At 45.1% G+C, this 27,497-nt stretch overlaps 1 protein-coding gene across 1 annotated transcript; it reads left to right on the forward strand.

The window, feature by feature from the left end:
• Positions 1 to 27,497, forward strand: LOC311136058 (dapper homolog 3-like; the record flags this gene model as incomplete). The annotated part of the gene is made up of 4 exons (XM_084170121.1): positions 1 to 249; positions 15,342 to 15,471; positions 20,489 to 20,617; positions 25,744 to 27,497. 4 exons carry the CDS (start codon positions 1 to 3, stop codon positions 27,495 to 27,497), a joined length of 2,262 nt encoding a protein of 753 aa, XP_084026247.1.

Genomic DNA, 27,497 nt, shown 5'->3' on the forward strand with positions numbered 1-27,497 from the left:
ATGTACGGAGCGTTTTCTTTACCAATGACAGCGGAGCGCAGACGGAATAAGGAGCGCCTTGAGGCGATTTTGGCCGGCCTATGTGAGTTGGAGCTGATGAAACGGAGCCAGGAATGCCTGGTGCTCAGCGCCCTCTCCTTCGGGGACTCTGTCCCAGGGCGCCGGGCATGGGGCGACCTCCAGCCGGCCCGGCCTTCTCCCGACACAGCCAACTGTGCGCCGGACGACTTGAGTTATAGGCGCCAGCCGGTAAGACTTTAGTATTGTACTTAAAATTGCATATTAAATCGATAAAACATTTTCTTATCGATCTAATTAATAGCCTATAGTTGGACATGTTTTATTAATTTGGTATTACTTCATGGTTATGCTTTTCGTGCACTTGGAATGAAATTGGGTCATAGCCTAGAGTGTATCTGTGCAGAATAACGGTACCATAAGAAATGTGGACCCGACACCCGGATATAGTGTGCTCAGAGCGCGCAAGACCATTTAAGGCAAACTTGTGAATTCGTTGCTTGTGTTTTTTTTCATTCCATTGTCTATTGACGCTGTTTCGAAAAAATATGTTCACCTGGCTATATTTTCTATATCAAGTTGAAGTGATATACTTCTTGTTTTGAAAAGGTCGAACCCTGGAGGTTTTTTATAGTTGAGGGATAATCTAAGTGTCCACAATTGGTTGGGACATCTGTCAATTATTTGACTATAATATCTCCATATCTATTAGTGTGTTTTACAAATCGTATTTATTTATCTGATTTATTATTTATCAAGGCCTATTGCATGTTATCCCGTGGCTGCTTTTTTAAAGAGGCATTGGCCGAATTCTATGAATTACCTAGGCATAATTAGGTATGCCTAAAATATATGTTAAAACAAATTCTGAAGTTAAGATATTTGTGCAGTCATTGCACAGACAGTTGTTCAATGACCAAGCGATGTTGTGTGGCTACCCAGACTCCTAGCTCTGGCCAAACACTATACCATGCCCATGGATGTTAGTTTCTTCTCAGCAATAAGTCTGGATCTGACTACCTCCCCAACACTTCACCAAAGGAGAACACATTCAGGGCCATCTGATTGGTCCAGAAACTGATAGGTTGGGCCAGAGCCAGAGCCAGAACACATGTAGGTAAAGTGGCAGTTTGAAAATGATCCTTGCTATCAAGGATCCTTGGGACATCCCTACCCCATTGAAGTTGACATTTAAAATGGTTCTCTGTGGCTCAGTTGGTAGAGCATGGCACATGCAACTCCAGGATCGTGGGTTTCACGACCCACTGAGGCCACCAATATGGAAAATGTACACATGCATGTCTGTAAGTCGTTTTGGCTAATAGTGTCAGCTAAATGGTATATATTGTAAGGGTTAAGGTCAGGGTGATTAAGGTAGGGGTTAAGGTTAGGGTTTGGGGTAGGGATGTCCCAAGGATCCCAGATAGCACTGAGCATGTGAAAATTCGAAATTGGCTTTGATACTCTGATTGGTTAGAGACGATCCAATCGCTGATGACTTTGTACAAGCCCCTCTTGCCCTTTGTCACCACAATAGTGATGGGAAGATCAACTATTTTTACTGACTCTGATCTTTTCGACTCTCAGTCAAAATAACAAATCTTTCGACTCATTTAGTTATTTTGAGTCAGTAATGCCCAGAGCTCACAGGACCCCCTACCGGCGAACGATGAACTGAAAACTCGAAAACTGAAAGAGTCATGATTCTACAAGCCTCTCGTGCACGTCCTTCACCATAGGGGGCTTATTGGAGCTGTCATTTGGGACTGAGACTTGTAAACGTGTGCTTTAAACTATTTACATTTGATTGTTGGGCATACAACAAATATACTTTTTTTAAACATTTGAAACGAGGTCTAGTTGTGTCCGCAACCTGACTAGATTGAGAACGACTCTTGGCAGAGTGCATTGCTTGACTGCCATCAGGGTGATAAGCACAATATTGTTTGTGATTCGTTCTCGAGTTCCAGTTTATTGAGCAGAGGCTGTGTATGTTTTGGTTCTACAAAGCTGTGTCCATCATAACATTCAATAATCAATGAATTGCATTCATTCTTGCACCATGCAATCAACTATCAGTCTTTTTCTTTCTTCTCTCTGCTGCCTGCAGCATGATCTATTTTCCGATCATGCAGGTCATATGAACAACTTAAATGAAACGAGTCACTCAGAAAAACAAATAATGACTCTCGAGTCAGTACAAAGAGTAGTTAAAAAATAACTAACCGTTCATGAACTGCATATCACTACATCACAAACGACTTCAGTCTCAGACTAAAGTATGTAGCAAATGACAGAGCACCGGAAGAATTTGGTGCGAGTCATCAGGCTACAAGTGCTGTACTTGATGCAAGTGTTGCTATCGCCTCATCATGGTCTTGGGTGGTCTCCATAAAGCATGGATTACAATAGCATTGGCAAACAAACAAGACAGGAAAACATGTTGCAATTTTGGATCAAGTATTGTTTTCTCCATGGATTAAATTGGTGATATGGGAATAACCTGGACATGGCCTTGCAAATTTGCCACGGGCTGCTAAAATAAGAACCATATATTTTATGTTAAATACATTTACTTGCCCCGGCAATGAACTATCTCACTGCCTATAAATAGTATCTTAAAAATTCATCCTGCTACATCTTTGCCTCGAGCATCAAGCGAGAAATTGCATGTGAATGTAATCTAAACAGTAGCCTTGCCTTGTAGATTTCCATCTAATATAGACTGAAAAACGACGCGCATGACTTGCACACAACCCCTATAAAGAGGTCACTTTAATTAAGGATCGGACCCTTTTTTTCAATTTTCACCTAAAATGACATACCCAAATCTAACTGCCTGTAGCTCAGGACATGAAACAAGGATATGCATATTCGTGATACCATTTGAAAGGAAACAGTTTGAAGTTTGTGGAAAGGTGAAATTAATGTAGGAGAATATAACACATTAGATCTGGTAAAAGATAATACAAAAAAAAAAACATGCTTTTTTTTTTTTTTTTTTTTTTATCATCTTTGAAATGCAAGAGAAAGGCCACAATATAATTTTGCAGTTTAGGCGCAATTTATATTTTGGCCACTAGATGGCGGCATTGTGTTTGCAAAGTTTCAGATTGATCCAGTGAAGCATTGCAATACTGGACTATTTTGTATCAAGTCTGCCCAAATGTGCCGAATATAGAACATACAAAAATGATATGGTAATACAAAATGTAAGTTTACACACTCCCAGGAATGTCATACATGATGGATCATTAGCTTATACACTAACTTTCACACATCTAGATGGCCGGGTGTGGAGCAAGAGACAGCAATGGTTCAAACTGTAGAACCCAGTTCCTACATTTGAATATAAAAATTGATTTTATCAAACAAAACTATGCTACATTTTATCTCTGGGACCCTTAGGGTGACAAATCAGAGCAAAATTTGAACCCTTTCTAATTTTCTCTACTTTTGCATATTTGTGATACTGAATGTTATCAGATCTTCAACCAAAACCTAATATTAGATAAAGGGAACATAAGTGAACAAATAACACAACATTTACATATTTATTTCATAAACAAAGTTATGCAACATCCAATTCCCCGGTGTGAAAAAAGTAATTGCCCCCTTACACTCAATAACTGGTTGTGCCACCTTTAGCTACAATGACTCCAACCAAATGCTTCCTGTAGTTGTTGATCAGTCTCTCACGTCGCTGTGGAGGAAATTTGGCCCACTCTTCCATGCAGAACTGCTTTAACTCAGTGACGTGTGGGTTTTCAAGCATGAACTGCTCGTTCCTGCCACAACATCTCAATTGGGATTAGGTCTGGACTTTGACTAGGCCATTCCAAAACTTCCAATTTGTTGCTTTTTAGCAATTTTCATGTAGACTTGATCGTGTGTTTTGGATCATTGTCTTGCTGCATGACCCAGCTGCGCTTCAGCTTCAGCTCACAGATGGATGGTCTGACATTCTCCTGTAGAATTCTCTGATACAGAGCAGAATTTATGTTTCCTTCTATTAAGGCAAGTCGTCCAGGTCCTGAGGCAGCAAAGCATCCCCAAACCATCACACCACCACCACCATGCTTGACCTTTGGTATGATGTTCTTACTGTGGAATGCAGAGTTTGGTTTTCGCCAGGCATTACTGGAACCATGTCGTCCTAAAAGTTATACTTTTGAATCATCTGTCCATAGAACATTATTCTAAGAGTCTTGATGATCATCCAGGTGCTTTTTGGCAAACTTGAGTCAACTTTTTGGACGAGATGGGTCCCATTATGCCTGGCGAAAACCAAACACTGCATTCCACAGTAAGAACATCATACCAAAGGTCAAGCATGGTGGTGGTGGTGTGATGGTTTGGGGATGCTTTGCTGCCTCAGGACCTGGATGACTTGCCTTAATAGAAGGAACCATGAATTCTGCTCTGTAGCAGAGAATTCTACAGGAGAATGTCAGACCATCCGTCCGTACATTATTTACCTTCAGAGGTTGCCGTGAAAAGGTTTTTGTTGTTGTGCACTCTCCTCAAACAATAGCATGGTATTTTTTCCCTGTAATAGATACTGTAAATTGGCCAGTGCAGTTAGATTAACAATAATTTAAGCTTTCTGCCCATATAAAACATGTCTATGTCCTGGAAAGTTTGCTGTTACTTACAACAGTCTTGCTAATCACGTTAGCGCACTTTAGCTCAACCGTCCTGTATACGGGACACCGATCCCGTAGAAGTTAAATCTCTCTGTCTCTCTCTCAGTCGCTTCAGGCCACTGTGTGAAAAATAGCCGTGGATTAAGTGGGATATTGATAGGCCTACGGTTGGGCCATTGCTCTTGTGTTGTTCGTTTTGCATCGCTCGGTGCCCCGGGTGGTCGAGGTTTGCGCATTGTAGACCATTACATTTGTCCTAAAGTGAAATCTCCACCCAGCGAGTAATGCAACACGAACTCACTCATTGATCACCTTGTGGGCAATTTGGTTAGGCATTAATGCTTGAAATTTTTGTTTTGGATTGTCTTCGTGGGTTTTGAACAATACGTTCAAAATCCTTCAAAATGTTCATTATGTGGAATACCCAATATGACAATGGAGGAGGGATTTATTAAGTTACGTATAGGCCAATCAATAGGGAATACATATTTTTCCATCTGACCTCCTCCCCACACAAGGGCTGCATCCCAAATGGCACCTTATTTGCTATATAGTGCACTAATTATGACCAGAACATATGGGGCTCTTTTATTTTTATTTTGTTTTATCTTTATTTAACTAGGCAAGTCAGTTAAGAACAAATTATTATTTACAATGACGGCCTACACCGGCCAAACCCGGACGACACGGGCCAATTGTGCGCCGCCCTATGGGACTCCCAATCACGGCCGGTTGTGATACAGCCTGGAATCAAACCAGGGGGTCTGTAGTGACACCTCATGCACTGAGATGCAGTGCCTTAAACCACTGCACCACTCGGGAGATCTGGTCAAAAGTAGTATATAAGGCATAGGGTGCTATTTGGGACACATCCAAGCTGACGCTTTGCAGATAGCCTGCTCTAAGACCAGACCTCACATCTGCCTGATTCTTAACTAAACTGATTCTCCTGCTGTCCGGGATAAAGATAAGGCAATACCCAGGGCCAGGTGTAAGGGACTGGTGTCTCTATGTGTGTGTGTTTGTTTGTTTGTGTGACTGTGTGTGTGGGGGCATGTGTCTGTATGTGTCACAGGAGAAAGTTGAGTGTGTGTGAGGAAGGTGCTGCCATGTGGTTAAGGTTGGAGGTGTGTGTGTGCGTGCCATGTGCATTTGAGTTTGTGTGTGTGCATGCGTGTGAATTTGTGTGTGTGTTTGTGTGTGCGTGAGCAGACCCTCCAGCTTTATTCCTGAGGCAGTGGTGCTGACAGCCATCTGACAACAGACAACAGCTGGGAAATCACATACTGTCCCCATTTCAGAGGAAAAGTGTGTGTGTGTTTGTGTGTCTGTGCTTAAAAGAGAAAACGGATGAATGTGTGTGTGTGTATGGAGAGGGGATTGGAGGACAGATTTTGTGTATTGTATTTGTGATATCTAATCAGTGCTGCTATGTGATATAAATGTATGTGTGGGAATGTTATTCAAATAATATGTTTGTGTGTGTGCGTGAATGTGCATCTGTGTGTCCTCCAATTAGCAGTCTGTACTGTAAGCCCCCCCCCCCCCCATGGAGCCCCTTGCAGCTGTGTGGCCATGTGTCACCGGAGCTTCTCACATTGTGACACACACCATCCTCACACTCTACTTTAATGGTGAATGTGTGCATGTGTGCACGTGTGTATGTGGGTGGGTGGGTGGGTGGGTGGGTGTGTTTGCGTAGCCTGTGTGTGTGTGTCTATGTGTGTGTTTGTGTGTGTTTCATGCCTAGCTGTGTTGGGTAAACGTTGTGGAGTGTCAGGCGAGTGTGTGCACAGAGTCAAAGCGGGAGGTGAGAGAGAGAGAGAGAGAGAGAGAGAGAAGGGGGGTTATTGTCACTTCTCTCTTGTTGTGGGGTCTCTAGACACACTCTGGGGTGAAGTTTCCCCTAGGTACACATCTAGGATCAGATTCCCCACCCCAATCCTGAACATAACCATTAGTGTCTAGGGGCAACTTCACCCTTAGACACAACTTCACCCACTCTACACACAGTCCCAGGGATGAGGGGAGTGGGTAGAATCCCCAAACCACTGACGTAGGGTCAGATATTTTTCCATTCCCCTAAAGGTTTGTATAGGGGAGTAATCTGATCCTAGATCTGTGGCTAATGACAACCTTGACCTCGTACCCCCACCATCTCCAACCCCCTGAAAATAACCCCCACACGCAGCACAATTATGGATCTCCACTACCACCACCACCCCCCAACTCCACGGAGGTCGACTACCAACCTCCGTACCCAGCTTCGGGGCTCCCTGCTAGGCTTCGCTGAGCAGCAGGCTGCCTTCTCTCCCCTGCTGGGAGTTGGAGGATCCAGCAGGGGCATAATTAGCCGTGCACAGTGCTGAGAGAAGCTTTTAGCGGTTGTTAGCGGTTAGCTGCGACACGGGCTGTTAATAATTGATGGGAACAAAAGGTTTAATTGCACAGGAATCCTGCTTGAAGAGAGACATGAGTGGGAAGCAGGGGATGAGGAGTGTGTGTGGACTCGAATGGATCATGCTTGTGGGTGTATTGTAGCTGGGTAGAAAGGGATAGGAAGTTGTAATCTATTGTAGTGCTGGTGTCTGTCTGTTAGGGTGAGTGTTTGTTTTGGGAGTGTGAAAGGGAGAAAAGGGATATGAGAGGGCTGAATAATTGATTAAGGGAGATGGAGATGCTTGTGGCGATTGATTGAGTGTTGCTCTATGGGGATTGCCGTGTGTCTTGCCTTCAATCCCACTCAGTCGCTCTTCCGAACTCTCTCTTTCTCTCCTTCTTTCTCTCTGTCTCCTTTTTTCTCTCCCCGTCCTTTCCCTCTCATTCTCTCTCTCTCTCTCTCTCTCTCTCTCTCTCTCTCTCTCTCTCTCTCTCTCTCTCTCTCTCTCTCTCTCTCTCTCTCTCTCTCTCTCTCTCTCTCTCTCTCTCTCTATTTTTTCTCTCCCTCTCTATCCCCCTTCTGGAGAAGGCACCTCACTTTGTTGCCGTGATGACACTAGCGGGGGTTACATCATTGGGTTTATCTAACAAGCTTAAGGCTGCGTCCCAAATGGCATCCTATTCCCTTTATAGTGTACTACTTTTGACCAGGGCCCATAGGGAATATGGTGCCATTTGGGATACACAGTTAGAGTTGATTTTATTTTGGGAGCTTCCAGCGGGCCCTCTGGGGGCCCCTGTCATCAGCAAACACAAACACACCACTGTGATTTGACCTGTCAGAGGACCCTGCACAAAGGCAGCGTGGGCTCCCGCTTACACACACACACTACACTACTCCACACTGCACAGTGTAGGGGCTTCTGTTTGAACTGGATGGTTTTGTGCCCTCCAGTGTGGTTTGTATGTGCGTGCGTGTGTGCGTGTTATTGAGTGAGTGTGTGTGAGTGTGGGTGTGTGCACACACTATTGCACAACTCACAATGCAAAAAAAGTCTATACAGTTAAGCACAATGTAATTAGGATGCACCACTCCAAATGGCACCATATTCCCTATATAGTCCACTCCTTTTCACCAGGGCCCATAGTAACCCAGCAGTATAATACTTTATTAAAGGATAAATTCACTCCAAAACTATATTTTGGTATTTCTTTCATTAGTCCACACACTGTTGATACAGTCCCAAAATGTTTTCCTTGTCATCAGTCAAGTTTTCAAGATATTTTACTTTCAAGAAGCAAAGTGTCACTTGCCACATCATCATGATGATGCAAAATGCATCATATGATGCCAAACACATCATATGATGGGGGACTAGAGGACTATGGGAAGGTTCGAGGCCCTCAGGAGAGGTACTTGGATTTAGGCTAGACTCCCAGAACTTGCAGGGAGAATGTATCTAGGTTTAATCACTTTTTAAAGATGGTTTGAATCATTTAGACTAGGGAGATGAAATGTGTGGGAGGGAGGGGGAGAGAAAGGGAAGAGCGGGACAGTTTTGGGAAACAGCTTAGAGGTTTCAGTTTTTTTTGCTCCTACAAAAGTTCTAAAGATGAATTTAGCCTTAAGATTATTTTGGGAAACCAGGCCCAAAGCGACTTACAGGCGCAATTAGAGTTAAGTGCTTTGCTCAAGGGCACAATGACAGATTTTTCACACAGTCGGCTTGGGGATTTGAACCAGTAACTTTTCGGTTATTGAACCAACGTTCTTAACCGCTAGACTACCGCCACCGTGTGTGTGTGTGTGTGTGTGTGTGTGTGTGTGTGTGTGTGTGTGTGTGTGTGTGTGTGTGTGTGTGTGTGTGTGTGTGTGTGTGTGTGTGTGTGTGTGTGTGTGTGTGTGTGTGTGTGTGTGTGTGTGTGTGTGTGTGTGTGTGTGTGTGTGTGTGTGTGTGTGTGTGTGTGTGTGTGTGTGTGTGTGTGTGTGTGTGTGTGTGTGTGTGTGTGTGTGTGTGTGTGTGAATTACCTGGGTTAATGTCATGAATGTGCTAGTTGAAAAGACCCGTGTGTGGGTTTAGGAGCCACTCATGTGAGACCACACCGGTTCAATAGGCACTTGTTTCCTTTACGCACGCGCAGACAGACAGACACACATACACCTCACAGCCTCTGTTTGTAATCCCTAAAATCAAACCTCTGTAAACCCTATACAGGTCAAACTTCTTCAAAGGCTCTGGTCCTACATATATCATCGGATTAACACTCCAAGTGCACCAGTCAACTACATTTCCATTCCAATCCATTTAGTTCACATGGAGAATAGGGAAGTGTTCTAGCAGGCTTTTGTTCCAGCCCAGCACTACCTGTCATAGTACTACCCTGATAACCCTCAAATGAGTTAGTGTTCATCAATCACCCTCTCTAACCTCTTGTGTTCATCAATCCCCCTCTCTAACCTCTGAGCACAAAGCCTGACTCAGTCTTACTGGAGAGAGAAATGGGGGAGGGGTAGTGAGAGACTGACATCCCAGGGTGGTATGTTTACATCCCTTGTTCCCCCCCTCTTCCCTGAGGTTGTTGGACCACCCCTGCCCCTGACCTGAGTGATGGGGCCTGCTCCCTGTCCAATGAGTTGCTCCACTGTGGAACCCTGGAGGGGAGAGAGGAAGGGGGAAGGGAGAGGCCACTAGGGCTATAGGAAGTGGGTGACCGTTTTGGAGCTGACATTTTGTCAGGGTGATTGACACATAGATTATACGGAAAAATACTTATTTGTGATGACAAGATGCATTTGTCTCTTTCATGCTGTCTTTCTCTCGCTCTCTCTCTTTCAATATCATTCAAAAAACCTTATTGATATGGAAAGTTAGAGCACTTACATTGTCAAAGCAAACATAAAACAAGGATGGTTGAGTAAGACAAGAATATATTTACCTCTTCTCTCCATTTTATCTCTCTTTCTCCTTCTCTCTATATACACTACCGGTTAAAAGTTTTAGAACACCTACTCATTCAAGGGTTTTTCTTTATTTTTTACAATTTTCTACATTGTAGAATAATAGTGAAGACATCAAAACTATGAAATAACACATATGGAATCATGTAGTAACCCAAAAAGTGCTAAACAAATACAAATATATTTTATATTTGAGATTCTTCAAAGTAGCCACCCTTTGCCTTGATGACAGCTTTGCACACTCTTGGCATTATCTCAACCAGCTTCATGAGGTAGTCACCTGGAAAGCATTTCAATTAACAGGTGTGCCTTCTTAACAGTTAATTTGTGGAATTTCTTTCCTGCTTAATGCGATTGAGCCAATCAGTTGTGTTGTGACAAGGTAGGGGGGGGTATACAGAAGATACAGTGGGGAAAAAAAGTATTTAGTCAGCCACCAATTGTGCAAGTTCTCCCACTTAAAAAGATGAGAGAGGCCTGTAATTTTCATCATAGGTACACATCAACTATGACAGACAAATTGGAGAAAAAAAATCCAAAAAATCACATTGTAGGATTTTTAATGAATGTATTTGCAAATTATGGTGGAAAATAAGTATTTGGTCAATATGTCACGCCCTGACTCTGAGGACTTGTATTTGCTGAGTCAGGGTGTGTATTTTCCGTGTTGTGTGTTGCTATGTTTGATTTCTATGTTTTGGATCTAGCATGTGCAGATCTATGTTGGCCGGGGTGGTTCCCAATCAGAGGCAGCTGTGGCTCGTTGTCTCTGATTGGGGACCATACTTAGGCAGCCTTTTGACACCTGTTAATTGTGGGATCTTGTTCCGTGTAAGGTATGTTGTTTGAATGCTACCTTGGACTTCACGTTTCGTTTGTTGTTTTGTCATGTGTTTAGTCGTTAATAAATATGAATGCATATCACGCTGCGCCTTGGTCCTTCTCGTTCGTAAACGATCGTGACACAATAACAAAAGTTTCTCAATACTTTGTTATATACCCTTTGTTGGCAATGACACAGGTCAAACGTTTTCTGTAAGTCTTCACAAGGTTTTCACACACTGTTGCTGGTATTTTGGCCCATTCCTCCATGCAGATCTCCTCTAGAGCAGTGATGTTTTGGGGCTGTCGCTGGGCAACACGGACTTTCAACTCCCTCCAAAGATTTTCTATGGGGTTGAGATCTGGAGACTGGCTAGGCCACTCCAGGACCTTGAAATGCTTCTTACGAAGCCACTCCTTGTTGCCCGGGCGGTGTGTTTGGGATCATTGTCATGCTGAAAGACCCAGCCACGTTTCATCTTCAATGCCCTTGCTGATGGAAGAAGGTTTTCACTCAAAATCTCATGATACATGGCCCCATTCATTCTTTCCTTTACACGGATCAGTCGTCCTGGTCCCTTTGCAGAAAAACAGCCCCAAAGCATGATGTTTCCACCCCCATGCTTCACAGTAGGTATGGTGTTCTTTGGATGCAACTCAGCATTCTTTGTCCTCCAAACATGACAAGTTGAGTTTTTACCAAATAGTTCTATTTTGGTTTCATCTGACCATATGACATTCTCCCAATCCTCTTCTGGATCATCCAAATGCACTCTAGCAAACTTCAGACAGGCCTGGACATGTACTGGCTTAAGCAGGGGGACATGTTTTGCACTGTAGGATTTGAGTCCCTGGCGGCGTAGTGTGTTACTGATGGTAGGCTTTGTTACTTTGGTCCCAGCTCTCTGCAGGTCATTCACTAGGTCCCCCAGTGTGGTTCTGGGATTTTTGCTCACTGTTCTTGTGATCATTTTGACCCCACAGGGTGAGATCTTGCGTGGAGCCCCAGATCGAGGGAGATTATCAGTGGTTTTGTATGTCTTCCATTTCCTAATAATTGCTCCCACAGTTGATTTCTTCAAACCAAGCTGCTTACCTATTGCAGATTCAGTCTTCCCAGCCTGGTGCAGGTCTACAATTTTGTTTCTGGTGTGCTTTGACAGCTCTTTGGTCTTGGCCATAGTGGAGTTTGGAGTGTGACTGTTTGAGGTTGTGGACAGGTGTCTTTTATACTGATAACAAGTTCAAACAGGTGCCATTAATACAGGTAACGAGTGGAGGACAGAGGAGCCTCTTAAAGAAGAAGTCTGTGAGAGCCAGAAACCTCTTGCTTGTTTGTAGGTGACCAAATACTTATTTTCCACCATAATTTGCAAATAAATTCATTAAAAATCCTACAATGTGATTTTCTGAATGTCTTTTTCTCAATTTGTCTGTCATAGTTGACGTGTACCTATGATGAAAATTACAGGTCTCTCTCATCTTTTTAAGTGGGTGAACTTGCACAATTGGTGGCTGACTAAATACTTTTTTTCCCCACTGTAGCCCTATTTGGTAAAAGACCAAGTCCATATTATGGCAAGAACAGCTCAAATAAGCAAAGCGAAACGACAGTCCATCATTACTTTAAGACATGAAGGTCAGTCAATACGGAACATTTCAAGAACTTTGAAAGTTTCTTCAAGTGCAGTCGCAAAAACCATCAAGCGCTATAATGAAACTGGCTCTCATGAGGACCACCACAGGAATGGAAGACCCAGAGTTACCTCTGCTGCAGAGGATAAGTTCATTAGAGTTACCAGCCTCAGAAATTGCAGCCCAAATAAATGCTTCACAGAGTTCAAGTAACAGACACATCACAACATCAACTGTTCAGAGGAGACTGTGTGAATCAGGTCTTCATGGTCGAATTGCTGCATAAAAAAACACTACTAAAGGACACCAATAATAAGAAGAGACTTGCTTGGGCCAAGAAACACGAGCAATGGACATTAGACCGGTGGAAATTTGACCTTGGTTCCAACCGCCGTGTCTTTGTGAGATGCGGTGTGGGTGAACGGACGATCTCTGCATGTGTAGTTCCCACCGTAAAGCAAGGAGGATGAGGTGTTATGGTGTGGGTGATTTATTTAGAATTCAAGGCACATTTAACCAGCATTGCTACCACAGCATTCTGCAGCGATACACCATCCCATCTGGTTTGGGCTTAGTGGGAATATAATTTGTTTTTCAACAGGACAATGACCCAACACACCTCCAGGCTGTTTAAGGGCTATTTTACCAAGAAGGAGAGTGATGGAGTGCTGCATCAGATGACCTGGCCTCCACAATCCCCCGACCTCAACCAAATTGAGATGGTTTGGGATGAGTCGGACGACAGAGTGAAGGAAAAGCAGCCAACAAGTGCTCTGCATATGTGGGAACTCCTTCAAGATTGTTGGAAAAGCATTCCAGGTGAAGCTGGTTGTGAGAATGCCAAGAGTGTTCAACGCTGTCATCAAGGCAAAGGGTGGCTTTTTGAAGAATCTCAAATCTCAAATATGTTTAACACTTTTTTGGTTACTACATGATTCCATATGTGTTATTTCATAGTTTTGATGTCTTCACTATTATTCTACAGTGTAGAAAATAGTAAAAATAAAGAAAACCCCTTTAATGAGTAGGTGTTCTAAAACATTTGACCGGTAGTGTACATCTCTCTCTTCTCTCTCTCTCCCCAACTCTTCCCCTCTTCCCCCATTTCTCCCTCCACCCTTTCCTCTTGCCCTTATTTCCAGTAAGTTCACCATGTTTTGCTGGACGGATCAGCATGTCTGTGTTTTCACCCCACAGCTCCCCTGCTTTTATATGGTACTTTTTACTGGGTGAGAAACATCTGATTCAAAGAGGGATGCCCAGTTCGTTCTCAGCTGCACTGTGGAAGCCTTCCCCCCTTTGTCAGATGTTTGGCGAGTTCATTTGGATTGTAGAATGTGTGTGTGTGTGCAAGTGTGGGTTTTCATTTGACGTGGACAATGTGTGCAGGTGTACGTTGTCAGTGTCAGCTTGTGTGTCCACACACACTCGACATCAGCATAATTCCCAGATTCCCCCTCTCTTTCTCCTCTGTATAAAATATGGAACATTATCTCTGCCATATTACCCAGCAGGATTTTCCGACTTCTCAGCTGGTGGAACCACGCCGATGTTATGAGCCAGCAGTGTGTGTGTGTGTGAGTATGTGTGATTCAGCAGTGATTAAAACCTCGCTCCCACTACCCTCTCTACGACAGTCGAAGAAAAAGTAACTTCCCAAAACGGAATTTCTATTTTTATCCCGCACCTGAAACAACAAGATGTGTATGAGCTGTCTTTCAGAACAATCCTAATGGTTGAAAAGCTATATATTAACTAATTAGAAAAAGTCAAGTGTTAGAAATCAGCTGTTTACTGTTCACTGTGTATATGAAAGCTTTAGATCTTGTCTCAGATCATGGTTAACACGGTAAGCATTTGTGGTAATCACATGAGAAATCAGCTGACTCTGTACACAGATAGGGTTGCATTGTGTCCCTCATTTGCCCTCTCTCACTCTCTGTCCCCCTTTTATCTACCCCATCTCTCTCTCTTTCTCTATCTCTCTCGCTTCCCTGCTACAGGCATTTTGGTAAATGGACGCTCGATTGGTTGATTGATTGTGCAGTTGATTTATTTATTGAGTAAGGGATGCTCAAGGTTTGCCCCCTATAATGCTTCACTAAGAGATTTGAGTGTGGCTGTCTTGTATTTTCCTCCCCCCTCTCTCCCTCTTCCCCCTCTCTCTTTCTCTTTCTCCTTCTGTCTGTAATATATTTGGTTCTGCTGTTCCGCTCATGGGGCGAAGGCTGAGGCCTGTTGTTTTGACAGCTTTAACCTCCTCCAAAGCCGATGCTGTTCCCATCCTTCACCAACCATTTGTTTGAGAGATTTGGCAGAGGCTTTGTGTGTGTGTGTGTGTGTGTGTGTGTGTGTGTGTGTGTGTGTGTGTGTGTGTGTGTGTGTGTGTGTGTGTGTGTGTGTGTGTGTGCATGCGCAACCGTGTGTGTGTATCCTTGTATCTCAGTGTATATCTGCGTGTGGGGGGAATGGCATGTTACTATTCCACTGTTTTGTTAATAAATAAAAATATTGTCACATACACCGGATAGGTGCAGTGAAATATGTTGTTTTACAGGGTCAGCCATAGTATTACAATGCCCCTGGAGCAAATTAGGGTTAGGTGCCTAACTCAAGGGCACATCGACAGATCTTTTCAGCTTGTCGACTCGGGTATTCAAACCAGCAACCTTTCAGTTACTGGCCCAACGCTCTAACCGCTAGGCTACCTGCCGCCCGTATAAGTGCGTGTTGTAATAGCTGTCTGCGAATGTAAAGGTTGTTTGTGATCTGTCATTGTCTCTGGCTTTGTCTATGACCCTGGGAGATGAGACCATGTGTGTGTGTAGAACATCCAAATACAGTCTGTAACCCTGATTCTATTTCTCTCTTTGTGTTCCAGAGCAGTCTACAGTGTACTCCATGGGGTCTGATGGCATCTCTGGAGCAGCAGGTTGGGAAGCTGAGGGTTGATACAGAGGATAACAGAGTGGAGCCCCCTACTGACGTGGTGGACAGTCGGCCCAGCTCAGGTAACATAACACTACACAAATTGGACCCTTGACTACGGTTGCAAAATTCCCGGGTTTTCTAGATATGTGTAACAGAGGTGGTTGCGTGATGAGTATCCTTACCCGAGACCAGAAGACTTGTGTTAGCTCCTACAGTGAGGGAAAAAAGTATTTGATCCCCTGCTGATTTTGTACGTTTGCCCACTGACAAAGAAATTATCAGTCTATCATTTTTATGGTAGGTTTATTTGAACAGTGAGAGACAGAATAACAACAAAAACATCCAGAAAAACGCATGTCAAAAATGTTATAAATTGATTTGCATTTTAATGAGGGAAATAAGTATTTGACCCCCTCGCAATCAGAAAGATTTCTGGCTCCCAGGTGTCTTTTATACAGGTAACGAGCTGAGATTAGGAACACACTCTTAAAGGGAGCGCTCCTAATCTCAGTTTGTTACCTGTATAAAAGACACCTGTCCACAGAAGCAATCAATCAGATTCCAAACTCTCCACCATGGCCAAGACCAAAGAGCTCTCCAAGGATGTCAGGGACAAGATTGTAGACATACACAAGGCTGGAATGGGCTACAAGACCATCGCCAAGCAGCTTGGTGAGAAGGTGACAACAGTTGGTGCGATTATTCGCAAATGGAAGAAACACAAAACACTGTCAATCTCCCTCGGCCTGGGGCTCCATGCAAGATCTCACCTCGTGGAGTTGCAATGATCATGAGAACGGTGAGGAATCAGCCCAGAACTACACGGGAGGATCTTGTCAATGATCTCAAGGCAGCTGGGACCATAGTCACCAAGAAAACAATTGGTAACACACTACGCCGTGAAGGACTGAAATCCTGCAGCGCCCGCAAGGTCCCCCTGCTCAAGAAAGCACATATACAGGCCCGTCTGAAGTTTGCCAATGAACATCTGAATGATTCAGAGGAGAACTGGGTGAAAGTGTTGTGGTCAGATGAGACCAAAATCAAGTTCTTTGGCATCAAATCAACTCGCTGTGTTTGGAGGAGGAGGAATGCTGCCTATGACCCCAAGAACACCATCCACACCATCAAACATGGAGGTGGAAACATTATGCTTTGGGGGTGTTTTTCTGCTAAGGGGACAGGACAACTTCACCGCATCAAAGGGACGATGGACGGGGCCATGTACCGTCAAATCTTGGGTGAGAACCTCCTTCCCTCAGCCAGGGCATTGAAAATGGGTCGTGGATGGGTATTCCAGCATGACAATGACCCAAAACCCACGACCAAGGCAACAAAGGAGTGGCTCAAGAAGAGCACATTAAGGTCCTGGAGTGGCCTAGCCAGTCTCCAGACCTTAATCCCATAGAAAATCTGTGAAGGGAGCTGAAGGTTCGAGTTGCCAAACGTCAGGCTCAAAACCTTAATGACTTGGAGAAGATCTGCAAAGAGGAGTGGTATAAAATCCCTCCTGAGATGTGTGCAAACCTGGTGGCCAACTACAAGAAATGTCTGACCTCTGTGATTGCCAAAAAGGGTTTTGCCTCCAAGTACTAAGTCATGTTTTGCAGAGGGGTCAAATATTTATTTCCCTCATTGAAATGCAAATCAATTTAGAACTTTTTTGACATGGATTTTTTTGTTGTTATTCTGTCTCTCACTGTTCAAATAAACCTACCATTAAAATTATAGACTGATCATGTCTTTGTCAGTGGGCAAACGTACAAAATCAGCAGGGGATCAAATACTTTTTTCCCTCACTGTATAAGCTAATGCCTAGGCTTTAGCTCAGTGGGCTAACACCTTCTCGTGGTGGGCAGGACACCCAGCTTCCAACCCAGTCTGTTACATATGCATGGTAGTGAATAAATTAAGAAAATTGTATTTTATGAAGTCATCGTAATCAATGTACTATTCACACATAGCGGGGATAGGCCTAACCATGAGCCTGCTCTAGTTCCATGCCTCCATGCTCTAGTTCCATCAGAGCACGTCACCATCTGATGCTGAGAGGCAGAGAGAGATTACAAAGGCCCATCTAGTTTCTGTCCTCGGCTCAGAGGCTGACATCATTATATGAGGTGGTTTGGTAGCCTGGCAGCAACAAAAGCAGGTAGACACGTCTGCTCTATTTTAGAATGGTAACTTAAATTACCCCACAGTAGGCCTATTACTGCTTCATATAGCTATCTCACCCCTATCTCTCCCCTAACTCACCTCACTTTTACTGTATAGCACTGTATATTTCACAGTAGTCATTTTGGAGAGAGGGCCAAAGTCATGTGTGATATAGAGCAGTGGCGGTTGGTGCCGTTTTAGATGAGGGAGGACGATCATTATTTTAATGAGCATGGCCTTATTTCTATTACAGCATATTGGATGACTGTCATTCATATTCCATTCACCCAGCTCAATGTAACATGGATAGGTTTAGGTTACTACATGATACTCACATGTTCCCTATACCCATCATGAGGTTACTACAACCTGCCTATGAATGAAAGTTTGCAACGTAGGTGCACGGGTTGAGAGAAATTTGAGTAATCAATGTGACAGACAGTGATTGACACATTCAATCCCGCCTTGCACACTCTTGCCTGCATCTTGCTGATCTAGGGTGTAATAATTCATCCAAAAGTTGCAAACAATAGTTTCTATTGGACAAATTCAGGTATGTTTATCCCCGTTTCGTTTTGTTTGCTTCCGTTTAAGAACGTTTTTCAACAGAATCGGTGGTATGAATACATCCCTGATCAAACTTAAAAACAGTTCACTTTCATAGCGGCCACATACAAACATCATGATCACTTTGATCGTTGTAGTTATAATCCTTCTTGCATTTATGCACTCTCTTCCCCTACCGTTTCCCTTTTCCCTGGCCTGGACATCAGTGCAAAACACATCAGCTGTCTGTGACCAGGCAAAAAAACCTTTCCAAGCCAAACCTTCATATCAAAACCGCTAACCGCTACACACAACCTACATCGTTATCACCATTATAAGCTAACGTCATAGTCAGCATAGCTACTAGAACTAACGCGTTAGTAAACCCTCTACAATCATGCAGTACAGTCAGTTAGCAATTTTAGCAGTTACACTGGTGGGCCCCAGTGGCAATAAATTAATAAAACCAAAAGCTTACCCTGACTTGGAAGAGTTCCAGTGTTGGATAGCCATAGCCAGCTGGCTAACATAGCATCCCTCTCTGTTTGAGCAGGGTGTTTGAGTAGGCTAAACTAGCTACCTGCATTCGATTGCTAAGTGAAAGTGGGAAAATAAATACAACAAAATATAGCTAGCTCTCTCTCTCTTGATTCGCCTTCATTTTTGAAGAAATTAATTTGTTCAAAACTGTTCAACTATTGTCTTTCTCTCTCTTTGAGTCAACTACTACCACATTTTTCGCACTGCAGTGCTAGCTAGCTGTAGCTTATGCTTTCAGTGCTAGATGAATTCTCTGATCCTTTGATTGGGTGGACAACATATCAGTTCATGCTGCAATAGCTCTGATAGGTTGGAGGACATCCTCCGGAAGTTGTCATAATTACTGTGTAAGTCTATGGAAGGTGGTGAGAACCATGAGCCTCATATGGTTTTGTATTGAAGTCAATGTACCAAGAGGAGGACGGAAACTAGCTGTACTCCGGCTACACCATTGTGCTACACTACAGAGTGCTGTTGAGGCTACTGTAGACCTTCATGACAAAACAGTGTTTTAATCAATATTTTTATGAAATTCACTGAGTAGGGTGGTCCTCCCCTTCCTCCTCTGAGAAGCCTCCACTGATATTGAGGGATTTTCTAGGGCTGCTTTGCTTGTGTTATTTGTGAATTAAAGCAGGAAACAGTTCCAAAGCCCACATTAAATTGATAAATGCATTCAGTTTTCTGAGGGAGCGTTTTTGCTGAGAGTTGAAAATTACTTGGCTTGAAGAGCTGTGAGCCGTCCAACGAAAATGTACTTTCAGCTCCCCGAAGATGCCAGGAGTATTAAATCCATGGTTAATGTTGGGTCAATTACCTCAAAGTATGCACAGTCGGATGGCGATTTGGAGATTGAGGATGACATGTTGAAAAATGCTTTGAGAAGCCTTTGAGAGTTTAAAAAAGGAAACCTTGAGAGGCATCAAATGCCTTGAGGAATGAGTAAATGACTAACATGCCATTCACTTTCAACATGGGAAAACAACATTGGGATACAAGGCCACAGTATATCTGCTAGCAGTCCTCTCTTCACAACTGAACGTTAATCAGCTGTAGTCACATACAGTAAATGCTGTGTACGTCTTTTGAGTGGGGTTACTCTTTTGAGCCAGACCTGACTACCAGCTCAACGCTTTCCTGTCGTTATTTTCGGGACCCACATTTTAATTTGAGGGCAACAATAAAATCACGTTTTACAGTGTTACACCCAAAATAATGAAACAAACAAGAATTATATCCTGCATTTTATTAAGTATTTTAATTATAGTTTGTGCATTTTTACACCACTTACAGATACTTTTTAAGATCTCACAGTAACACAACATTTTATGATCTCACAGTAACAGAAAAACAACAAAATGCACAGACCTAAAGTTACTCTTGGTTGCAGGTAGAGAAAGACAATAATAAAGAAAAAAGGAAAAGCTCACTAAAAAGATTACAATTCAATCTAGAGAGAGAGGCCAATATAAGGGGGACCCACCCACCTACAGCTGACAAAGTTACAGAAGTGAACGGCAGTTTCTTTCTTTTCAAATCAGTTAGTGTTCCGGTTCATAAGAAAAGTAAGCAATACACTGTATGCATACCCAATGACTTTAGAAACAACCATCCACAGGAAATACAGACTGTTGCACTTGCATACCAGTACTCCCAAATCGTCATTTGGCTGAGACGTGAGTGGTATTGGTCCTGTGTGGCTCAGTTGGTAAGAGCATGGAGGTAGCAAAGTTAAGGTTGTGTTGGTTAATTACCTGCAGGGACCTCATACACATACGAAAAATGTATGCGTTCACTGTACTGTAAGTCACTTCAGATAAAAACATCTGCTAAATGGTATACATGGGTTTGCAGGATTCTATGAGCTGAATGAGGGCCTGTCTCCTATGGATCTCTCTGATTCCTCTGGGTTTGGAGAGCTCTCCCCCAACACTGCCCAAGCCATCCGCATGGTTTATGCCAACGACAGGCCCAAATCAGCCGGTAAGTGACTACACACACACACACATACACACACACACCAGTGGATGCTGCTGAAGGGAGGACGGCTCAGAATAATGGCTGAAACGGAGCAAATGGAATGACATCAAACATATGGAAAAATGACATCAAACATACTATTCCACTCCATCCATTACCACGAGCCCATCCTCCCCAATTAAGGTGCCACCAACCTCCTGTGACACACACATCATGCAAATACAGTACAGTCAATATAGCCTACGCACATACCTAAGCGAACCATTCAAGTGATTTTATTCGCTTTTTGTATTCAATTTCAGTAACGCCATGGTTGCTCAGCAAAGGCATTTACCCAGATATAGAGCAATATCCATTTAAACTCTTGGGTATCTGTTTGATCAGGTCAGACTACATGCTTACTAAATGTATATTAGTCCACATAGACAGTGCAAGATGGCAACAATGATGCCAAGCTGGCACTAAGTCCCCCACAGAGCAGCGGCCAGCAGAAGCACATTAGAGCGAGATGCCATCAGACTCAATCAGTGCTCCCAAATAGCCCAGACTATAACGAGTTCTAGACGTGCGGCAAAACAAACACAAACCCATTTCTTTCCAATTGCATTAAAGTGAAGGACCTTATACGAATGGATTCTCTTCTACTTGAGTTCCCTTCTGTAATTGGCTTCTAGTTATTAGATTAGGAAGATGTGCTCTTAAAGATACAAATGTTTAATTTGTATAGTATAGTATTGTATTGTACTTTTATTTTCTGGACAATACAAAGTTTGTCAGATGTTTTGTCAAGAAACCAGGCATGGGATGTGGACATACCTGTATCTTGGCATGAGACTACTTTTGAGGTCTGAAAACATTGAACAAACTTAGGTTTTGGAGTGCAATGTCCATTTAAATTTCATTTACATTTACATTTACGTCATTTAGCAGACGCTCTTATCCAGAGCGACTTACAAATTGGTCCATTCACCTTATAGCCAGTGGGATAACCGCTTTACAATATGTTTTTTTTTTTTGGGGGGGGGGGGGGTAGAAGGATTACTTTATCCTATCCCAGGTATTCCTTAAAGAGGTGGGGTTTCAAGTGTCTCCGGAAGGTGGTGAGTGACTCCACTGTCCTGGCGTCGTGAGGGAGCTTGTTCCACCATTGGGGTGCCAGAGCAGCGAACAGTTTTGACTGGGCTGAGCGGGAACTGTGCTTCCGCAGAGGTAGGGGGGCCAGCAGGCCAGAGGTGGATGAACGCAATGGCCTTGTTTTGGTGTAGGGACTGATCAGAGCCTGAAGGTACGGAGGTGCCGTTCCCCTCACAGCTCCGTAGGCTAGTCTTGTAGCAGATGCGAGCTTCAACTGGAAGCCAGTGGAGTGTGTGGAGGAGCGGGGTGACGTGAGAGAACTTGGGAAGGTTGAACACCAGACGGGCTGCGGCATTCTGGATGAGTTGTAGGGGTTTAATGGCACAGGCAGGGAGCCCAGCCAACAGCGAGTTGCAGTAATCCAGACGGGAGATGACAAGTGCCTGGATTAGGACCTGTGCCGCTTCCTGTGTAAGGCAGGGTCGTACTCTCCGAATGTTGTAGAGCATGAACCTACAGGATCGGGTCACCGCCTTGATGTTAGCGGAGAACGACAGGGTGTTGTCCAGGGTCACGCCAAGGCTCTTTGCAATCTGGGCGGAGGACACAACAGAGTTGTCAAACGTGATGGCGAGATCATGGAACGGGCAGTCTTTCCCCGGGAGGAAGAGCAGCTCCGTCTTACCGAGGTTCAGCTTGAGGTGGTGATCCGTCATCCACACTGATATGTCTGCCAGACATGCAGAGATGCGATTCGCCACCTGGTTATCAGAAGGGGGAAAGGAGAAGATTAGTTGTGTGTCGTCTGCATAGCATTGATAGGAGAGGCCATGTGAGGATATGACAGAGCCAAGTGACTTGGTGTATAGCGAGAATAGGAGAGGGCCTAGAACTGAGCCCTGGGGGACACCAGTGGTGAGAGCACGTGGTGCGGAGACAGATTCTCGCCACGCCACTTGGTAGGAGCGACCTGTCAGGTAGGTACTATTTTGGACACAGACAGTGAGTTGTATAAGGGACTTGTAAAAAAGGGGACTTCTTGTGCCCAGTGACAGATAAATGAGGGGACTGGGTGTGCTGGTGGAGGGGTGAAAGGAGAGACTGGTTGTTCTGGTTTTGATGTGTAATTGCATCAGTGGACTGTCCTGTCGTGATTATGCAGGGGCCTTGATTATAGTCATGGGATTTAGACAAGGCTGCCCTGTGCATACTCAGTTGGAGAGAGAAAACGGAAAGAGAGAAAGACCCACTGTACCATGTTAGAGACACACACACACACACTAACCCTTACACAAGGCCAGACATAAAGCAGGATACAGGAGACAGTGATATGTTAAAGTAAAGCTTAGCTGGTCTGGCCTTGGCTGTGGCTAGCTGAAGTTACTTAAAGGAATGCTTCCCAGTTGGATACAGACAGACTAGCTTAGGAAAGACAGAGGTTGTGTCCGAAATGGTACTGTATTTCCTTTAAAGTGCACTACTTTTGGGGCACAGACATACTTTAGTTTGACATACAGTTGAGTAGAGCCCCGGTGGCCTGCCTCAGCTGTTTATTCTATGTGTGTGTAAGGATTCAACAGAACACTGTGTCTGCGCCCCTATGGGCTCTGGTGAAAAGTAGTGCACTCATTAAGTGATAATGCCCTAGAAGCCGTGGTTTGGAGGATATATTGGCACAGGTGTTGTTAGGCCTGGGATGAAGTCGAGGGCCGGCAAACCGTGCCAATATATCCTCCAATCCACGGCTTCGAGGGCATTATCACTTTTATACAACGGTATACCAACATATTCAAATAATGATTGACATATTTTCATTAAAAACATTATTTTTATGAATTTATTCATACTATTTTCTTCCTTCCATGAAATATAGTCACCAACACAATCTAGGGTTGCTACCCAAGCCGGCTGGTCATTTGTTCGATTGGCATCTTTGCCAGCCAAGCCGACTGGTCATTAGTTCTATGCGTTCTATGCCAAGCTAGCATGGGCCATAACTATCTAAGCTAAATGGCTATACCAGACAAAAAAAAGAGAAAACATAACTTTTATTTGAACTGATTTTAATCAATGAAACAATACCTTCACTTTGTTATCCCCCGCAGCTGAGCTAGCTAGCTAGTTGTTGTATGTTACTATGACAACCAGACCAACTTGCTGTTTGTCTCGTCCGGACACTTCCTATGATGGGATGAAGATCGCAATTTGAAATTTAAACAATGTTGCAAAGGTCAGAGAGGCAGACAGTGAAGTTTATACACATTTCCGCTGTTGAAAACCAAATGCTAGGCTAAAAGAAAGGGGATATAACGTTTAGATGCTTTTTTACAGTGGAGATCAAGTTTTTGAATTGCTTGGCTGGGCTGGGACAGCTCTCTATGGGAAGGTGGTGCTAGCATTTCAAAAGTGAAACAATGTTCCGGATGTCGGAGAGGCAGACAGCAAGGTTTATACACATCTATATAGGTTAGAAGCAAGGGGAAATAATGTCTAGATGCTTTTTTTACAGTGGAGGTCAAAGTTGCCTGGATGGGCTGATGGGACAGTAGATTCCGCAGTGAGATGGAACAGTAAATAGGCATTTACCGTCATAGCCGGTGGTAGTCGTGAAATAGACGCCGTCTGGAACGCGGTTTTAACCAATCAGCATCCAGGATTAGACCCACCGTTGAATAAATAAGGATTACAAGTAAAGAGTTCAATCAAACTCGACCAAAACAATGGAAATGTGTGGGGGAAAGTTCCCGAATCTCCTCATTGCCCCCCACCAAAATTAACCTACATTAAGGCTATTGTTTATATGTGTATTTCACCAATCAACTGCATTACAGTTAAAAAACAACTTTGACTACCACCACCAATTTCTGTATGCTAGCTATGCTACCAGTTTATATGAACAGGAGTTAGCATAGCAGTCACTTCTTCTAAACCTGAAAAGGGACAACTTCTAAATGTTAGGCAGCGAAAACAGCCAAATATATCCAAATCGGACTTTAGCAACCACATTGTGGACCTGTTACAATACATCAATCATGACTGATTTGACGAATATCCAGATTTGTTGAATGTGCGCCAATCCGGCGTCCTTCTTCTATCCCCCACCATCTGTGTTCCATTGACCTCTTTACTGCATTTATAGGGTACCTTTTGGAACACAGCCTGTGTTGTGTCTGTAACCGTTGGCCACAATAAACAGTGTCCGGTGTTTCTGCAGCTGTGTGTATTGTACTCACAGCTAGTGCTACATCCGTGGTCCCTGGTGTATGTTTGCTCATTCACATTAGTGGGTTTGTTTACCAACTTCCCATGACATACCCCGTTTTCAAGAAAAAAGGGTTCCAAAAAGGTTATTCAGCTGTCCCCATAGGAGAACCCTTTTTGGTTCCAAGTAGAACCATTTTTGGTTCTAGGTAGATTGCGATCGACCGGTTGGTGACGACTGTCCTATGGGGACCCTTTTAGATTCTAGATAGCACCTTTTTTCCCTAAGAGTTTAAATTGAATTGAATTGAATAAACTTTATTAATCCCACGTGGGGAAATTGGATTTGTCACCAGCAAGACACATACAGCAACAACATACACATGCATACAGTACATTGGATACACATAGGCAGCGCACTGATGGCTGGTGAAACAAGCACAAACCATTACTTCCTTAGAGTCATTGTATTAGTCCAATGGGTTAGGCAGCACCCGTGTTTTACAAATGGTGACAAATTGAGTCAAAGGGATAAGGGTTGTGGTTAGAAACATTTGTTTACCTGCAGGGTTACAATAACATTTTAGAGCGTTTAGGTGGGTCAGGACACAATGTCGGTGAAAACCACAGACAAAGCAGATTTTTTTTTTTTTACAGATGCTCTCGCTCCTCTCCATAGTCCGCCAACAACTATTGATTTGTGCGTTTTTGACAGAGATGACAAAATCCTGCTTTAGACGCAGCCTTAGCCTATGTGTGTGGGGTCTCTCTATTGCTGTGTCACTATAAAAAAATATTGGGTTGTCCTTTGTTTTGTGTCTGATTATAACCATGTTACTGGTTCTGTTTTCCAGGGGAATTCTTTGTGGCCAATCGGGATGGACAGCTAGAATCCGTGTCCCGCCCCACAGTCCCCCGCTCCTTCTCGGTCCCCTACCCCTCCCTGGAGGGCATCGCCGAAGGGGCTTGCGAAGGGGAGGGGGAAGGGGAGGCCTGGCCCTGGGACACCAGCGAGGGGCCAGGAGGAGAGCTGGAGCTGGGGGGAGATACGGTGGAGGGGGAGCCCACGGAGGAGGACTACCGCCAGGCCCAGCGTGTGGAGACCTACATCCTGGGTTTGATCCAGCGCCGCACCCTGCCCCTCCGGCCCTGCAAACCCCGCACCAGCCTGGGTCTGCACGAGGCCCGCACAGCCATCACCGTGGCCCGCCAGAGCAGCCTCTGCCGCAAGGAGACCGAGCCTCTGCCAGCCACTGACTCCATCCCTGACCATCACCCCCACCCCAACCATCACCACGCCGCTGCTGTGGTTTCCCCCAGCAGTTACGAGGGTCCCCCTCCATCCTGGGCCTGCCGCAGCCTGGACCAGGAGCCTTACGCAGTCATGGCCCTGCTCCCTGAGGACTCCCCTCACCACCAGCACCCCCACCCTCACTACCCCCAACCCAGGCCCAGGCAGCACCCCCTGGCCAACACCTGCTCTGCCTCCCTGGATTACCCCTGCGGTGGAGCTCCATCCCAGGACCCTAGCAGAAGTGAGCCCGACTCACCCCAGCACTTCCACAACGGCTACCCGGTCCCGCCCCTGCCACACTCGCCTCCCCCGCCCGATGACCAGTTGGTCAATGCCCAGTACATCCCTGCCCAACCCTTCCGGGCCCCCACCGCCAGGGCCTCCGCACACTCCCACTCCCACAGGGGGCCCAAACCCAGCCGGGGCACCTATTATCCAGAGAGAGGCTCCCAACAACAGCCGGCCCCACAGCAGTTGCAGCAGGCCAAGTCTAGAGCCGCCGCCAAGAAGTGTCGCTTCAGCGAGGAGAGGGAAAGGGAGAGGGAAAGGGAGAGGGAAAGGGAGAGGGAGAGAGAGAAGGAGAGAGAGAAGGAGACGGCCAGGGAGAGAGAGAGGGAGAGGGAGAGAGAGAGGGAGCGGCCGGGAGGCTCCAAGAAGCCAGGAAGACGGGCCTGCAGGTCCCAGTCGGAGAACAGCCTCAATGGGCAGAGGGGGGTCCCTGAACACAAGTACAACACAGTGGAGAGAGACGGGTCAGGGTCAGGGAGCGGCCGCGGGAGCCAGTCCAAGGGGAAGAGGCCCCAGCCGGGCAGCGCAGGCTACCGCCGCTGGCGCTCCACCCTGGATCTCAGCCAGGACGAAGCCGAGCAGCCTCCACAGCCACCCCCTCCGCCCCCGGCCGACCGTGGCCCAAGGCGCATCCGCAAACCCCGGCCCCCGCCTTACGCCTATGTCAACCCCCACCCCCATCATCATCCCCACCACCCCCATCTGGAGTACCTGGACAGGGATCGCGTGCCCCTGTGTCGGCCCGAGGAGGGCTACACGCACCCGGGGCAGGGTGAGTCTGAGTCGAGCCTGAGTGAAGCCGACACGCCAGCTTCCAGCTCACTGTCCAGCGACTCAGACGAGAGCGGGGGTCTGGTGTGGCCCCAACAGCTGCCCCCTCAGCTCTCCTCCCCCCCGTTACCCCCCGCCCCGGCCGGGGTCCCCCTACAGCCCAAAGCCTTCGTCAAGATCAAGGCCTCGCACGCGCTCAAAAAGAAGATCCTGCGCTTCCGCACGGGCTCCCTCAAAATCATGACCACCGTTTAG

The sequence above is a fragment of the Coregonus lavaretus genome (assembly GCF_964263955.1).
Source record: "Coregonus lavaretus genome assembly, chromosome: 10".
NCBI classification, from domain to species: Eukaryota; Metazoa; Chordata; class Actinopteri; order Salmoniformes; family Salmonidae; genus Coregonus; species Coregonus lavaretus.